Source organism: Equus quagga, chromosome 1, assembly GCF_021613505.1.
Source record: "Equus quagga isolate Etosha38 chromosome 1, UCLA_HA_Equagga_1.0, whole genome shotgun sequence".
Taxonomy (NCBI): Eukaryota; Metazoa; Chordata; class Mammalia; order Perissodactyla; family Equidae; genus Equus; species Equus quagga.
Window position 1 is genome coordinate 130,372,364 of NC_060267.1, and position 17,146 is coordinate 130,389,509.

At 39.1% G+C, this 17,146-nt stretch overlaps 1 protein-coding gene across 3 annotated transcripts in view; it reads left to right on the forward strand.

Annotated features, from left to right (window-relative positions):
* The window catches only part of ARHGEF3 (Rho guanine nucleotide exchange factor 3), a 284,344-nt gene extending 272,324 nt beyond the window's left edge, over window positions 1-12,020 (forward strand). For all 3 annotated transcript variants that reach the window (XM_046674001.1, XM_046674009.1, XM_046674017.1), the window contains 3 exons: window positions 4,304-4,474; window positions 7,758-7,944; window positions 9,800-12,020. In XM_046674001.1, the coding sequence (XP_046529957.1) occupies window positions 4,304-4,474; window positions 7,758-7,944; window positions 9,800-10,152 (711 nt within the window). In that variant the 3' untranslated portion in view covers window positions 10,153-12,020. The remainder of the gene's footprint in view (window positions 1-4,303; window positions 4,475-7,757; window positions 7,945-9,799) is intronic.
* The last annotated feature ends 5,126 nt before the right edge of the window (window positions 12,021-17,146 follow it).

The window sequence follows — 17,146 nt, forward strand, 5'->3', positions numbered from 1 at the left end:
ACTTTGTGGAGAGGCCTCACTGGTGCAGAGCTGGGCCAGGTGCCTCTGTGTAGACACAGAGAAGAATAAGGAAGACTCTCTCCTGATTCGTGAAGTGTTTGATGTGTCTGGCAGGCCCAACACACATTGACCAGGCCCCCAGCCCAGCATGGATGGTGGACGTAGGCACCAGGGATGAGGCCCATCTCACTTCATCATGTCTGTTTTTATTACTGGGAAGAGTGCAGTAGAGTTACTCCTCTCCTTATTTCATCCTAGCGAGTGTGTGGTCTGCAGAAATGAAAACAACAAGGAGCTCGAGCTAGTCTAAATAATTACTTTTTTGAAGCATATGAGCCTGCTCTGAGTTTTACTGTAAAATTTCTTCTTTTTGATACGCAGCATGAAAGAATAACGCTATGTTTAAAAAAACACCCAGTAAGCTAAAGTTTGAATTTAAGAACAGACAGATAATATAATTGTTTGCAATATGAAAGGATGCACCAGTTTCTCTAGTGCATAAAGTGTGATGCCATTTTGAAAAGCTGAATCTGTATCTACTTACTTAGGCAGATTTGTGCATGAAGCATGGTATACCTGCAGCTGAAAATGTCCTCAAAGCAAATCTGCCCATTTACACAATGCAGGAACAGCAATACTTTTTTTCCTTCTTTTCAAAATCCTTGTGGCATTCATTACCCCAGATGAGCAGATATATTTGGCCCTGTGCTCTTGGGTGCATTGTGAATGTTTCATAAACATAAAACTCACAGTAACAATGTAGCTTGACTTATATGTTTCCTTAATAAATTTCCCCTCAAAGAAAAGGGAAATATCGGAGAACTCTAAGTAAATTGCTTTTATACCAAGCATTCAGTTCTATGATTAGATCTAAAGAACAGTCTTGCTTTTAATGCAATGCATAAACTACCGCATCTTTATCAGAATTTCATAATAGTGTTTTGGAGGGTTGATGCAAATTATCCCCCAAAGAGAACTTTTTAAAGTAGGACTTTGGGCGCTGGCCTGGTGGCATAGCAGTTAAGGTTGCATGCTCTGCTTAGGTGGCCTGGGATTCGCCAGTTCAGATCCTGGGCACGGACCTACACACCACTCATCAAGCCATGCTGTGGCAGCGTCCCACAGAGAAGAACTAGAAGGACTTACAACTAGGGTATACAACCACACACTGGGGCTTTAGGAAGAAAAAAAAAAGGAAGATTGGCAACACATGTTAGCTCAGAGCCAGTCTTCCTTACACACACACACACACACACAGAAGAACTTTGGATATTCAGATATTCCAGAGATCTGGTTTTTTAATGTTTTAGGTTCTGAAGATTGTTTCAGCCAGAAAATGATCCTACAGACCATCTCTTCCCTCCGCCCACCAATGTTCCCCAACTTCTTTAAAAAAAAAATTCACTGCAATCAGTGAGAAGAACAGTCCTGCTTTTGCTGCAACAGCAGTGAAGGCTGCTATTCTTGGTTCATGTCAGGAGCCCACGAGTAGATGATGTTACCACACAAGGGACTAGACAGACAGGGCTTTCATATTTCACTTTGAGATGACGGTTCCAGCATGTGTGGGCTTAATTCCTGTTCTGTTGCTAGGTATCTTGCATCATCTCCCTTTACCAGTCCCTTCCCTTCAGTTTGAACCCTGCTGAGAGATGCAATGATAAATTTAATTTAAATGCACAACTGTTTGCTTTTGGCAATCTGCTATATGTAATTTTATTCCTTGCTGCAATTCTGCAAAATAAATTCCTCTCAGGAACCGGTGCAGACAGATTAGATGCTCATAGTGTACAGGTGGATATAAATACAAAATAGTTTTTTTTAATAAATGAAAGCAGACCCAGAGTTACTGTTATGAATGTACACATAGAATATGGAATAACACTGATTGTTTCCATTGTTTTGTCTCTTTATATTTTTTCAAACACCAGAGAAAGAAGCAGAATTTGAAAGTAGTCATAGGTGCCTAAGGAACCACTGTGGCGTTTGAGTTCATTAATCTTCATGTGATATGCCAGCTGTTCAGTTCCTGAGTTAAATTAGGAAATGAACACATCTTTGTGCCTGTAGTACATCTTCTTTCTGGTTTCCTGGATAGTTGCATCAAACTCAGAAAATTGACTCAAGTGCTGGTTAATACCAGCTGCCCAGGTATATCTAGTAATACTTATCTGATAGGATGAGCCACAGCAATTAACACTAAGAACTTTAAAAGCAAAGAGAAAGTATGATTCTACTACATATTAAAAATGTGGTAAGGGGGCTGGTCCCGTTGCGTAGTGATTAAGTTCGCACGTTCCACTTCAGCAGCCTGGAGTTCACAGGTTCAGATCCTGGCCATGGACCCAAACACTGCTCATCAATCCATGCTGTGACTGCCTCCGACATACAAAATAGAGGAAGATTGGCACAGATGTTAGCTCAGCGATAATCTTCCTCACCAAAAAAAAAAAAAAAAATTGTAGTAAGCTTAAAGGCTAGGGTAGATATGCAACAATTGCTCTGATACCTCCCATGTACCTGTATCCTGAGGGCAGGGACCCTTCTCATTTCTTTGAGTGCCACCACCTAGTTTAACACTGAACAGATGCTCAACAACCATTAGTTGAATTAATTTGAAGGATAAGATCTAGTTTTAGTATATTTGGAGAAATTTCTTTCTTGTTTATTTTTGAAAGTAACAGTAGGTAGTCAGTCATCTTTGTAAACCAAGAGGGGGAAAAAAGAGAAAGTTTGTATCCCAAAATGTTCATTTTATTACTTATTTTGTGTTAATAAAACTCAGATTAATTTCACAGGACTTATGTTTAATATTAGGTTGACATCAAAGGCCAAAAAGACAAAAAGAACCTGTATTTTTTAAACTAACGTGTTATTTTTTTAATTATCAAAGTAGTGCTACCACCAAAATTTGAGAAATAGAGAAAAGAATAAATGATCTTTGAAACTCTTATAGCTACAAAAGTTTAATGATTATGAACCTGTCCAAAGGATACAGTTACTAGACTTCAGCTCAGAGCTATAAGATCTGTCAGCGTGCATGGAAGCACCTAAGCTATAACTAGGTAGAAATTTTCATCCAGAAGGCAGAAGGTATCATTTCACTAGCATGTGAAATACAATCTCTTACCAATCTTAGAATTCACCACCAAGTTAACACATTACAAGATCTGGTAGCTTTTTGCTGAGTGAAGTCCTCTTTTAAAAATCTTGCTTTTCGGAGATTGGTTTGTTTTTTTGTTTTACCATCAAGTAAATGAGACCAGAAGGAGGCCTTATTAATGTTTCTCATCTGTTATGTTCTTTTCCATTAATACCGCCACAAGAAAGATGAGATTGTTGGTCTTTTCACTATTGGAGAACAGAGACCTTGCTGAGGAAGTCATTACTTTGTCTTTGATTGGTGTCGTTGAGTTTTTACTCAACTAATTTCTTTTTCCTTTGTTTTCTAGTATTTTCTGACTTTTAGAAGTATTATCCATGTGCTAGAACAACACCACATCAGAATAAGTGCCTGCTGATCATGCCTCAGTGCTATACTCTTGTTTTATTTAGCTTCATTTTGTAGTAACAAGATTGCATCCACCATTGCTTTGAAATCCCTCTGCCCCTAACTTATTCACGTGTGCTATAGGTGTGAACATGAATGTATCTAGACAGACTGTCCCCATCTTTACTCCTGGTGTCTTTTCTTTCCATTCCTAGTTCTCTGCCCTTTATAAACCATTCATGTTTTGTCACTGAAAAGATATCCAAACCATTTATTCACACCCAATTTGCAAATATTGTTTGTAGGTGGGCGCATGTAGAGAGACCTTGAAACTGGGTTTCAAGTCCCAAAGATGATTCCTTTTCTGGGCTACTACATTCGGCTTTGTTTTCTCTCCTTGGCCAGATTTTTTATATGCCTACATTTTTAACATTGTGAGCCTGTTTTAGGAAATGTGCAACAGTCGTTATGAGTCCTGCACATTGAAAGCTGGGCCTTATATCTCTTCCTCTCAGATAAGATTATGCATCAACATTAGTTTTATATATAATACAAATATGTGTATATGTGTACAAATAAATACATGTGTATATGTTTATTTACATGTGTATTTATATAGACAGGTAAATAGATAGATGCACTACATTAAAAGCATTTATTTATTTTTCCCTTTTCCCGAAGCAACAACTTAGATAATAGAATCTGAGAAGTGGATCCAAGTGTATCATAGTGACCTTCTAGGCTGAGCCCCTGGGAGTTGTTGGTGTGGATGATTTGCTTACTTTCCGCATTCTTTCTTCTTTGTTTCTATAGATAAACATCATTCAGGGAATTGTGGCAGAAATCAACACCAAGACTGGAGAATCTGAATGCCGCTATTATAAAGAACGACTTCTTTACTTGGAAGAAGGCCAGAAAGACTCTCTGATCGACAGCTCGAAAGTGCTCTGTTGTCATGGCGAACTGAAGAACAACCGGGGCGCGGTGAGTGGTTACTCTTCTTCAGTGCTCTCATCTTGGGCCTCCGCAAGTGCTCCCTCCACTTGATGCTGAGCCTCCTGTTACTGTGCCTTCGCTATCCGAGGTCACGTTCTTTAGAGGAAAATTGTTTCTCCAGAGGCTTTTATATCATAGGATCTCATATATGTGGATAGCTATATACATTTTATATATATTTATTATATAGTTATAATTTGTATATAAATAATATATAATATAAATGTATGTTTATAATTTGTATATACTTTTTAATATATGTTTTTAAATTTTATGACTAGTACATATTCCGCAAGAGTTTTGGAAACCAATGTAGAGTTGCCAACTTTTTATTTTGTTTGATCATGACCTTCAAAACCAAATACAGAACAGTTAACATCTCCTCCCACTTTGATATCAGAAAATAACAGTTGATTTTGATAGGATAGTAAAAGTCCATAATTTCAGACAAACAGCTCTTAAATTGAATGCATTTAGCTTTATGAGAAACTCTTTTTCTTTCTTATGGATTGGCACCTATGTACAGACTGACATTTTAAGACTAGTTGTTTTTTTTTTTAAATAATAACTTACCCGCCGTTGGCTGTAAATCTAGCTCCGACCTGTAGTACCCCATTTCCTGGCTTTTATTCCTCTGGATGTTGAAATTGTTCCTTCTCTCCTATCATAGCAACTTGGACAAAGCTCCCCTGGAGAGCTTCCTACAGTGGGTTGTCATTCTCCATCTCTCTGTATCTTCCATTGTACCAGGTTCTTTTAGGGAAGAGACCATGCCTTGTCAGTGCCCAGCATCTATTATGGGGACATGGCACATACCAGGCACCCAGTAATGTTAGGTAAATGAGTGAGTGAATAAATGAATGAATGCATGCTTATATAAAGGAAGGATGGATTTGAATTATATGAGGGTTCAAAATTCATCCAACTTACCAAGCTAGTTTTATGTGTAGCCAGTAAAATTAATGCTAATATGCATATTATATTATACTTTTCATATATTATATATAAAAATATATAAATATATTTAAAATTAATTATATGTACATAATTAAAATTAAAAATGTATATTTAAATTCAATGTTGAGAAAGAGTCTCCACTTTGATTGTATTTCATCTTCAATATCTAGTCAACCCTTAGAATGAAGACCAAAACTAGATTGAAGAGTTCTTAACTAAGCTTTGATGGTTCAAGGAACACCCTTTTGACCTGGATTTGTGAAGTGGCATTTATGAGCAGGCTTAGAAATGTTACTTGAAATCATTGAGTACGTGTCACGGCACCCATTATCAGTGCTGCTGTGCATCCAACCAGCTGATGGTGCAACAGAGGTAATGAGACCTGTTGCAGGCCCTGCTTGAAGAAGTGGTTCTGTTTGACCAGGGAGTTACAATTGCTAGAAAGGTGGATTCTGCTTCTTGCTGATTTTTGGAAAGCACTGGTGCACTTCTAATGTCTGTTGCTCTGGCTCCTTGAACATTCTTTTTTGGAAGCCCTGTGGGAAATAGTCGGGAAGATGCATCGCTCCATGGGATGAGGGCCTGTCCTCTTTCTGTCGATCAGTCAAGGACTGACACTCTCTGGTGGGTGTGCCTAGGGCATAAAGATGAGCTCTAGCTCGTGTTGCAGCAGATAGATTTTTGAGAACAAAGATAGTAGTTGAGGTAGGAAATTTGCTTAATTTTCTTTTTTCCCAGTAGAATTGTAGAAGTCATTATGAACAAAGTTCTTCGTCAGGAAAAAAGCTCAATAGTTTGAGGGGAAAAAGGAGCTGAGGCTAAAAAGAGGAATTCTCAGTGAATATTCATAAATAAGGGATATTTTTTAAAGGTTGCCCAGACAATCTGAGTTCAAACTGCCTGCCTTAGCTAGAGGATTGATTGAAGTAGAAATAGTATAAAAATGTCTGATTATTTTTAGTATGTAAAACAATGACTAACCCCTTCTCTCCCCTACCCCAAAACAAGTCTTAACACATTCTTTCTACCATCTCCTCACCACAAAAAAAACAACCCTTAACTTGGTTATTTTGTACTTTACTCTGTTTTTTTAATTTTCAAACCCCCACCACCTCCACCATCAATGTAGAATCATCATCATCACCAGCCGACATTTGGTTGAGCTTTAGTTTCTTCAGCTTTGCGGGGGGTGGGGTGTGTGTGTGTGCGTGTGTCTGTGGCAGGGTAGGAGTGAGTGACCCACAAGTCTTTTTTCTCCCAAATATAAAATTATCTGATAATGCTAAATGTGCTTCTCCTGCCCCAAATCAAGATTCTAAAGTGAGTTTCCACCCCTACTCTTCTGGTCTCCTCTTTGAGGTCTCTGGGTTGATATTCCCGAATATTTCCACTGGAAAACCAGAACCCAGCTGCAAAGTTGTGGATCTTTTCACTTCTGTTCCTAAGCATTTCCAGACTATGAGAAGAGCCTAGCACTTGGAATTGAGTGGAGCCAATTTACCCCAGCTCCACCCAGCAAAACTGCTTTCACGATGTGGTTTGAGACAACTCTTTATTTTTGAGATTTTCTTTTTGCCCACAACACACACATCAGTCATCAGCCTTTTAAGCACGACCTCTTCAGAGAATCAAGGTTCTGAGGAACTTAACTGAGAAGGACAACTTCTTTGATCCCCTTTCTTTGTGGCTACGGCAACATGGTCTGGTTTCCTCAGGAATGGGCAGTGTTGTGAGTCAGAGTGCCTTGATGAAGCTGATAATCAACTCTGTGGTTGAAGGAACAATGTTTTATGGGTTTAGGAAGCAAAGATTAATATTAGGCTCTGATATACCAGTCTCATTCTTTATAGACTGTTGTTCATTTTGATCTCTTAGAATTATGTTTGGTATATAATAAATGGTATATAATAAACCAAAACCAGGAGGGTACTAACTTTTTTCCCTTCATTACCCCTTTCATTCTTTGAGGTTTCTCATTTTTTCTTATGGGAGCTGGAGGCTGTGTGTCTGCACAGATTGTGAATTGCGATGTGTATAGTGCCCCTGGAGCTGGCAGCCCTGGCTGCAGCTGTCTGTAGGCAGAAAAGCCTTCTCCGGTGGGGCCCTAGGGAGACACTCCTATAGGAAAGGCGATGGATGCATCTGGAAATGCCTCTGATCCCCAACTTCTGTTCTCCTGGAGGTAGATTTGAGCCTAGAAGTTCATAATCCAGTGTGAACCTGGTACCTGGGGACGTCTTATCCACAGAGGTCCACTAATCAACTACACATTAGATTGTTGCTTAGGGAAATCCTGTGAATTCTTTTCTTCCAGAAACTGCATGTTTTCCTGTTCCAAGAAGTGCTTGTGATCACTCGAGCCGTCACCCACAACGAGCAGCTCTGTTACCAATTGTACCGGCAGCCGATACCTGTGAAGGACCTCCTGCTGGAAGACCTGCAGGATGGAGAAGTGAGGCTGGGCGGCTCCCTGCGTGGGGCTTTCAGCAATAATGAGAGAAGTATGGATGACAGTCCATTTTGACTTGTTGAATGTCTGTGGTTGTGGTGGTTTGGAGGGAGTGGCCAGATGATGAAAAGAGGAGAGCCATGGCCTTGGAGTCAAACTACATTCCAATGCTGTCTCATCACTTATACTGTCTCATCACTTACTGACTGTGTAACATTGTTTAACCTCTGTGAGCCCCAGTTTCCCATCTGCAACATGGGGATGCATGTGTACCTACTTCATAAGGTTGTTAGAAGGATTGAGTAAGATACTGCAAGTGAACCTGTCTGCACATAACTGATGTTCCTTAGGCTTTCTTTCTCTGTCTCCTTCCGTTGGATAAAAGAATGGTTAATCCCAGATAGGCCCTCTGTGGATACCAGTTGTGTAACCGTGGCTTTTGTAGTTGGACTGGCAGACATCTCTAAGGAGACATAAGAATGGTCGACTGGGTTGAGGACTCGTCTGTAATTACTGGAATGGCTTCTCTAAATTGAGACTTAACAAAGAAAGGAATTAACCAATGGAAGCTAAAATAGCAATGTCTATTGAGTGTCTTCTATGTGTCAAGCACTGTTCTAGGCACTAGAATGTACTGGTGAACCAAACAGTTAAATTCCTTTCCCCTGTGGAGCTTACATTGTGATGGAGGAGAAAGATGAGAAGCAAATAAATATTCTGGGTGCTCTTAAGAAAATTAAAACTCAGTAAGGGGGTAGGGAGAGAGAGCAGTAGGAGGTCTGTTTTAGATGAAATGGTCGGGGAAGTCTTCTTTGAGAAAGTAACATTTGAACCTGTTGAGTTAACTTTGGCATCATATTGTCAAAGTAATTAATATGTACTGCCTCTTACCTACTCACCAGTCCCCCCACCCTACTAGTAGTAGTAGTAACTTACATTTCTTGAGTACTGACTATGTGCCAGGCATTGTATAAGGCCTTACATGTATTACCACATTTATCCCTCATAATAACCTGATAAAGTAGATTCTCTTTGTTTCTCTCATTTTACAAATAAGGAAACTGAGACATAAAGGAGTTAAGGCACTTGGCCAAGAGAAAGGGGGGAGCCTGAATTTATGTGAAGTGGTGGTTCCCAGTCTGTTGGTTATATGGATCATGCACGGGGACTGAATGCAGATGCTTCTGTGAACCAGCATTGCAAGTGGCACACAGGGCCCATTAACTGCCAGTTAATGTTATTATTAAACTAAATAAAATGTCTTCCATATTGTGTGCTACCATTTTTTACATGCATGTAGCTGCTGTTGAGGTAATTAAAATGTAATTTAATTTTAAAATAAAATTAAATTTATAATAGTTCTGTGTCTTTACATATCTTCTCAATCATTGGATGCTAAATGAAAAGGTACTATTGTGTGGAGGGTCGTGGGCATGTTTTGATGTTACAAAGAGCTTCTTAAACTTGAAAAAGCTCTATCTTGGGGCAGCTGAAATTACAATTATCATGCCCACCTTAGACCTGTTGAATCTAAATCTCTAAGGTTAGGGCCTCAGGATCTACATTTTTAGCAAGCTCCCCAGGGGATTTTAATATGCAGCCAGATTTGGTAACCAGTACTTTGGGGACCCCTGAAACACAAGATTTAGTTGTTCTGAGCTGATATCCGTGTGCTAGCTTCTGAGGGTAACTGAGGACAACTGAGAGCGAGACCTGCGTCAATTCCTGTTGATCGATGGTGGCTGCAGGGGACAACGGAACCGTGTCCCGGATCAGTGGGCACATTTTATAATCAATTAATGATGTCTGCCATGGGGACCAGGGGTTAGTGTCACATACACGTGTTATCTTCGGCCTGGGGAAATATCTGTCCATTGATGTTTTTTTCATCTGTTTTTCATTTCTAGTTAAAAATTTCTTCAGAGTAAGTTTCAAAAATGGATCCCAAAGTCAGACTCACTCACTGCAAGCCAATGACACCTTCAACAAACAGCAGTGGCTCAACTGTATTCGTCAAGCCAAAGAAACAGTTCTGTGTGCTGCCGGACAGGCTGGGGTGCTTGACTCCGAGGAACCTTTCTTAAATGCCACCACTGGGAGCAGGGAGCCAGAGGGAGAAACAAAACTTGAGCAGATGGACCAATCGGACAGTGAGTCAGACTGTAGTATGGACACGAGTGAGGTCAGCCTCGACTGTGAGCGCATGGAACAGACAGACTCTTCTTGTGGGAACAGCAGGCACGTTGAAAGCAATGTCTGACAGAAGTATGTACTTCCTGGAATTAGCCCTGTGTCTTACCTGTACAGTATTTGCATTCCACCCATGGAACGGTTTGGAGAAGCACTTTTTAATATTTTTGTGACCATGTTGACCCAGTCTGTTGTATCTGTACCTTCGTCCCTAGTACTGTAACTGCCAATCTGTCTGTGTAAGCTGGAATCTGTGGCTACCGTTATCCTGTATTGTATTTCACAAGTGTCTGGATAGATGGAGAGGTACTTGAACAAGTTACTTTCAGTTGTCCTGCTGGATTTTAAAAAATAGAAAGAAAAAGAATCTCTAAACTACTGTTACATGTAGATTGCTTCAAGAGTCCCTCTGTGTTTCTCAAGTGCTTTTCCAGCTGTTTGACCTGGTAGCTGAAGACGTGGAATGTGGGGAGGCCTTGCAAACAGGGCCTGAGGAAGTCACTCATGTATCCTGATGGAATTTGAAAGGAAATCAGGAAAGATCAGTCCTTGCAGTGAACTTGGTTCAATGTTATCCAGCCAGAAAGCATGAAAACATCCCTGGGGATTGTGGAGGCTTAATTTTGCAAAAGAAGAAGTCCTTTCTTGACTTTGCAATGTCATACAGTGCAAATTTGATGCAATAATCTATTAGGACATGAAATAGAGTCTGACCTTAAAAGGACCAGCACAAAAGCAGCTGTGAGCTCTGAATCTTGAACTGAAATGCGCATGGCACCAGAGGGTCTTGGTCATGGTTGCTGGCTTGCCTTAGAGAGCCATTTCTAGCCTAAAACATCAGAATACAACTCCAAGGGCCTGGAAAACCTGGCAGGATAACCAGAAGGCCATCTTCATTTGGTTTCATCTGCCCAGGCTTGCTCATATTTTAGAGCATGAATAAAGAGATGAGGAAGAGGGATGGCGACAGAGGCAGTGACTGTTTACAGAAACAGGTGAGAAGAAGAATTTGGAAGTGCTTCATCGTGACCTTATGTGGGAAACATTAAAAGAAAAAGCAAGATCCGGTGCCCTTCTGGGAAAGGCCAGAGCTTGGGTTTTCCTGATCTGCTTTTGGGTCATCACTTCGCTGTCTCTGGCTCTGTGCTATGGTCAGAATCATAATTACATTCTCCAGAGGCCAATTTAATTAACTCTGTGATTAATTAGGATCAGTTAGCCAAACTAGTAACCTCTTTGTCCAGCCGTGATTTACAGTGCGGGGTGGGTCACAGACCTTAAAAAATGTTAACTGAATACACAGAAAAGCTCCCTGCAAGTGTAAATATTAAGGATGACCTGTGCAAAATTATACCCACACCAGCACTAGTAGTAATGATTCTAAATTATTGCCAAAAAATTTTGTTTGAAATCTTCTGTGTCTTTCAAGTTTACGAGAACAAAAGCAGTAAATACTGTGTTGTCATTTTATTATGTACATCTATCATGTACATTCAAAGAAGCTGTGTGACAAGATTTATCAATATAAAACCAAGGTATATTACTTATTTTTCAAAAGCAAAAAAATATTGTGGTCAATTTTACCCTGTAAAACATATTTCTGTATTTATAGATTTTAAACATGGTGAATTTTTTTTCTATTACGAGTTTATTTAAAACTGCTTAGTTTCTCAAGTTGTTGCTAATTTAGGGAGTGAATGAACCTGCTGCCGATAGAAGCAGAGAAAAGCTGAGAAAAGTTGTTTGATAGTGGAGAAAAGAATGAAGCATTCTGTTCAGAAGCCATTGGCCACTTTGGCCAGTGTGTTGAGAAAAGAGGTCTGACAAGTGTTGGCCTATGGGAAGAAAGGCAATGAATATTTTGATGAAATGAATGTTTTTGTATAATGGCCTTAAACTTTTCTGGAAGCATTTCAAATAAATTACATTAAAATGTCATCTTCTTTGTGTACAGTATTTGCCGTACAAATGTCAAATTTCAACTATCTTCCTGGGAGGTTCTTTCTGAAATTTTTCTTTGTTGTAGCCAACTATAAACTTTAAAAAAGGGTGCAGATTGAAATGAATGCTTTGATTTGATCTTTCAAAGCTTTACCAGCACTCATATTTCTACGGTCTGTTGAGCGCTCTCTACTCATTTGCTTATTCATTTTCAACAACTGTATCTTGAATACATACTATGTGTCAAGTGATAAGTCTTAATTGTTAGAGAAAAGAAGTGTTGAATCTCACTGCTAGTTTAGGTGACTGTCGATGAGCTTGAGGCTAAATAATTAAAGACAGATTTCACTTTGAAATTCTTCCTAGGATTTCAGTCCAATTTTTCTTTAATTAAAATGGTTAGTTTTACACCCCTAAAGGGTGGTTTTTAGATTAAAAAGGCTAAACAGTTTTAAGCTATTGGTAGCCAATTCTCAGTAGCATATTGTCCCAATAAGGCTGATAGTTAGTCTTAGCTTTATAAGCTCTCACTATTTTCTTTAGCATAGTTAATTCCAAGATTAGTCAAGATATTTACATAAATAAATGTAAGTCCAAGTTTTTTCCCCAGATGAAAACTCACTTTTCCTTGTTCTCCTCATCTTCTTCCTCCTCCATCCTTTTCATCTTCCTTATCCTTCTTCAGTGCCTCTTTGAATATTCCCTTCGCTTTTCACTCCCATGATTGTATTGACTTAGATAGTAGAGAGCATATCTCTGTTAGTGTGTTAGGAAATGTTTGTACAGTAGTCTCCCCTTACCTGAAGTTTTACTTTCCTCGGTTTCAGTTACCCACAATCAACTGCAGTAGCAAAAAATTAAATGGAAACTTCCAGAAATAATTTATAAGTGTGTATGCTGTTCTAAGTAGCATGATCCCACCTTCCCACTCTGTCCTGGCTGGGATGTGGATCATCTCTTTGTCCAGTATATCCACACTGTATATGCTACCCACCCATTAATCACTTAGTAGCCATCTTGGTTATCAAACTGACTGTCACAGTATCGCAGTGCTTGTGTTCAAGTAACTCTTATTTTACTTGATAACGGCCCCAAAGTGCAAGAGGAGTGATGCGGGCGATTTGGATATTCCAAAGAGAAGCAGTAAAGTGCTTCTTTTAGGTGAAAAGGTGAAAGTTCTTGACTTAAAAAGGAAAAAAAAAAAATCGTATGCTGAGGTTGCTAAGACCTACAGTAACTTTTATTACATTATATTGTTACAATTGTTCTATTTTATTATCAGTTATTGTTGTTAATCTCTTACTGTGCCTAATTTATAAATTAAGCTTTATCATAGATATGTATGCATAGGAAAAAAACATAGTGTATCTAGGGTACGGTACTATCCGTAGTTTCAGGCATCCACTGGGGATCTTGGAATGTATCCCCTGTGGATAAGGAGGGACTACTGTACTGACATTTTGTGGATTAGTACAAATGACTGAGAGCTAAATGGTTTTCCTCAGTCTATTTTCAAGATTTTGACACACAACTAAATGTAATCTTCATGGTCTAAATGAAAAGTCATAAGCAAAGAAAACGGCCAGAACTAGCAATTCTGTGCAAAATTAGAGTGTGGCTTCAGCTTCTGGGTTGTGGTCACCATCACTGACTGCTTTCATTTCCATTCCTAGCACAGTTTCCAGCGGCTAAGAATGCAAAAATCTTCATAACAACTGTCCTGTTTTAACAGAGTCTTTGTAGTTACAGGAAACTGCAACCCACAATCTTGGTGAACAAGCATTCAACTTTCCATTTACATTCTGTCTGTGTCTACCATTTACTATTTCTCCAAAAGCCTGAGGACTCTTTGGAAGATTGATAAAGAGGACATCTGACCACAGAATTTCACTTAGGCAGTGTCCTCCACCTGACTCCCCTTGGCATTGTGGAAAAAGCCACTGAACACCCCCTGTCATTGATGCAGTTGATTCATTTAATTCATGCTATCTTGTTTATCGACAGGATTCTAGACTTACAGTATTGGAAGGGAATTTGAAGAGGATGACTCAAGCCCAAACCCACTAGAAGGAATACAAAGATCATGAAGATTTAAAACCTTGCCCACATGAACACACAATGAGAAAAGGCAACTGTATTCAGTGCACCTAGAGGGTAATATACAAACAAATTTGCAAAACAATCACTACTCGTTGCATCACATTGCTTCCTCCAGGCTTGGTTGGCTCTTCAGTCAGCTACATAGATCTACCCAGATAAAGCAGTTCATCAGTTGACCTGGAGGAATAGCAAGGAATTAGAAGCCATGCTCTGCATCTTTGAGAGCTGATCATCTAGCTCAGGAAACTGGACAAGCGTTCTAAATAACTTGTCCACTTACACATATACAACATTCACACACAAACACATCTAAATGTTAACTGTGTTATCTGTGAAGGTTTGAAAAATGTCATCCTCGGTGATCTATTCAGTAAATCTATTCATCGCATGTCTGTGAAACGGGGACTCGGTAATTCCTCAGGCCATTTAAAAAGTGAGATAGAGTATGTGAAATCACTTTGAAAACTAAGAGCTAATGGTTTTCATTGTTATTTAATAATGACTTTTAAATTTTCACACGTAGTTATGAGATTTCTCAAAAATATGGCCTGGGTCTTTTTCGTTCATTGTGCTACATACCTAGGGTGGAGGGGCTTCTCAATCCAGGGAATCTGGAATATTTTCTTGAATTTTTTTCTTTGATATTTTCCTTCCCACAATTTTCTGTTTTCTTTTTCAGGAATTTCAGAAAGAGAGATGTTGAATCTCCTGTGTTTGGTCTCTTATCTGCTAGATTGATTTTCAAATAATATTCTCTCTTTATTTCTATTTTTTATGTCTGTATATTTTGTTCTCACTCAGGGAGATTTTCTCACCCTTATCCTCTAAGCTTCTACTAATTTGAGGAGAGGGTTGTCTATCAATTTTGATTGCTAGAAGTTTTCCCTTTTTCTATCATTGCTCCTATTCTTAGAGCACCTCTGTTCTTAATTAGTGAAGGCACTATCTTCTCTAAACTCAGGATATCATAGTTTTGTTGAATTTTTCTTCTTCTTGCATTGCTCGTCTATCTGGGGATAATAATAGTAATTTATGGGATTGTTGGGAGCAGTAAAGGAGCTATGTCTAAAGGTGCTGTATCTTCATTTACCTCTTGGCATCAACTCTCTACCCTGATCCATCCTTTTATGTGCCTGTGTGATCTGCATGTACTTCATCAATGGGCTCTCGTTCCTGCAGCTTCTGGTTTAGTTTGGCCAAAGAGGAGTCCTCATATGAGGTCAGAGAGAGGGAAAAGGGTGAGGTTGGAGTCTTTATCCCCCCAGCTGTCTCCTAGAATTGCCTTGGGCTGGCTGCATCTCTTAAAGTCATAGCTCCTCTCAAGGAGTCCTCTCTGAGTTCCAGTAACTCTTCCAGCCTAGGATAACAGCCCTTCTGTCAGTAGCCCCAGGATGTTGTATTGTCCCTACATCCTGCCCACAACTTTGTATAAAGTCCCTTAATCAATCCCTTCTTGAATTAGCCTAATTTGAATATGCTGCTGAGCCTGATGAGCCCCTGATAGATACTGGTGCCTGAGGTAATAAACATTATATATATGCTATCTTCATCATCGTCATCGTCACTGTTATCATTCCACCATCTGCTTTCTATTTTCATATGTTTTGGTTCAAGTATACATAGATCTTTCGGAACTATCAAAGATGTATTTTGTGTTTCCGTTTCTTGTTCTTGTGATGGATTATTTTCTGAGAAGAAACATGAAAATACCTTTCAAAAAGAAAGGCAAAATAAAGACTTTTTCAGACATACAAAAGCTGAGAGTTGAGCAACAGCAGACCAACACTACAAAAAATGTTAAAGGACCTTGTTTTGACAGATAAAAATGACACCAGATGGAAATATGGATCCACACAACAGAATAAAGAGCACTAAAAATGCAACTATGAGGAAAAATAGGAAAGACTTTTCTTATTATTTAAATCTCTTTTAAAATAATGAGTTCTAGCCATGATGGATTAACAGGGACTATATTTACCCTCCTACTTGAAACAACCAAAAAAAAAAAGAAACAACATTTGTGAAACTATGATTTTGAAGACACTGGACATCAGGCAATGAAGGACAGTGACCCCAAGAGAAGGGAAACATGAGGTGAGCCCTATGATTGCTCCAGCTTATGGCCTTGAGAGGGTTTTCAGACAGAAGTGCAGGGAGGGGAAACTCAGACTTGAGTCCAGTGAACTCCCTAAGTGAAAGAGATGTTGCTGAGAGTTCAAGGGGACCAAGGCATCGGTAGTTTACAAAACAGAGAGGACAGCACTGCATGGAGAGAAAACTTCAGGGATCTGCAGAGGACTCCCTCAGTTACTCAGCTGAGTACTGATCAGTGCATGTATGTGAAGAAAATACCCAAAGGGGAAACCATCCAAAAGGATAAGAGGGAACTCACACAGGGCTGGGAATAGTGCCTGTTCCCACAAACCAGACTAGAAGATTATCATAATTGGGTAAAGTACTCAGAAGTATCCAGTTTCAGTATTGGGGAATAGTTAGTCCTAGAGTAAACACTACTTTGGTTCCACCTCATTAAAAGAAAGACCAAAAAGGATCAAACTATTTCCAAGTAACTTAACTGCATCCCTGGAACAAAGCTCAAGAATATTTGTAGGACTAGAAAAATATCCAGCACATAACAGGGTAAAATTCACAGTGCCTATCTTCAAATTACAGACTACAAGACACGCAAAGAAACAGGAAAATACAACCCATAGTGAGGAGAAAAATATTTTAAAAACTATTGAAACCAACTTGGATCTGACACAGATGCTAGAATTAGCAAAGGTGTTAAAACAGTCATTATAACTATGTTTCATATTTTTAATATTAAGCAGTTTCATATTTTTAATGTGAAGTCAAGAAATGAAAGATATGGGGGGAAAAGATCCAAATCTAACTTCCAGAAATGAAAACTACAATGTAGGAGATGTGAAAAAGACACTGGATGGGATTAACAGCATATTAGACATTGCAGAAGAAAAGATTAGTGAACAAGACATAGCAATATAAACTAATCAAAATTA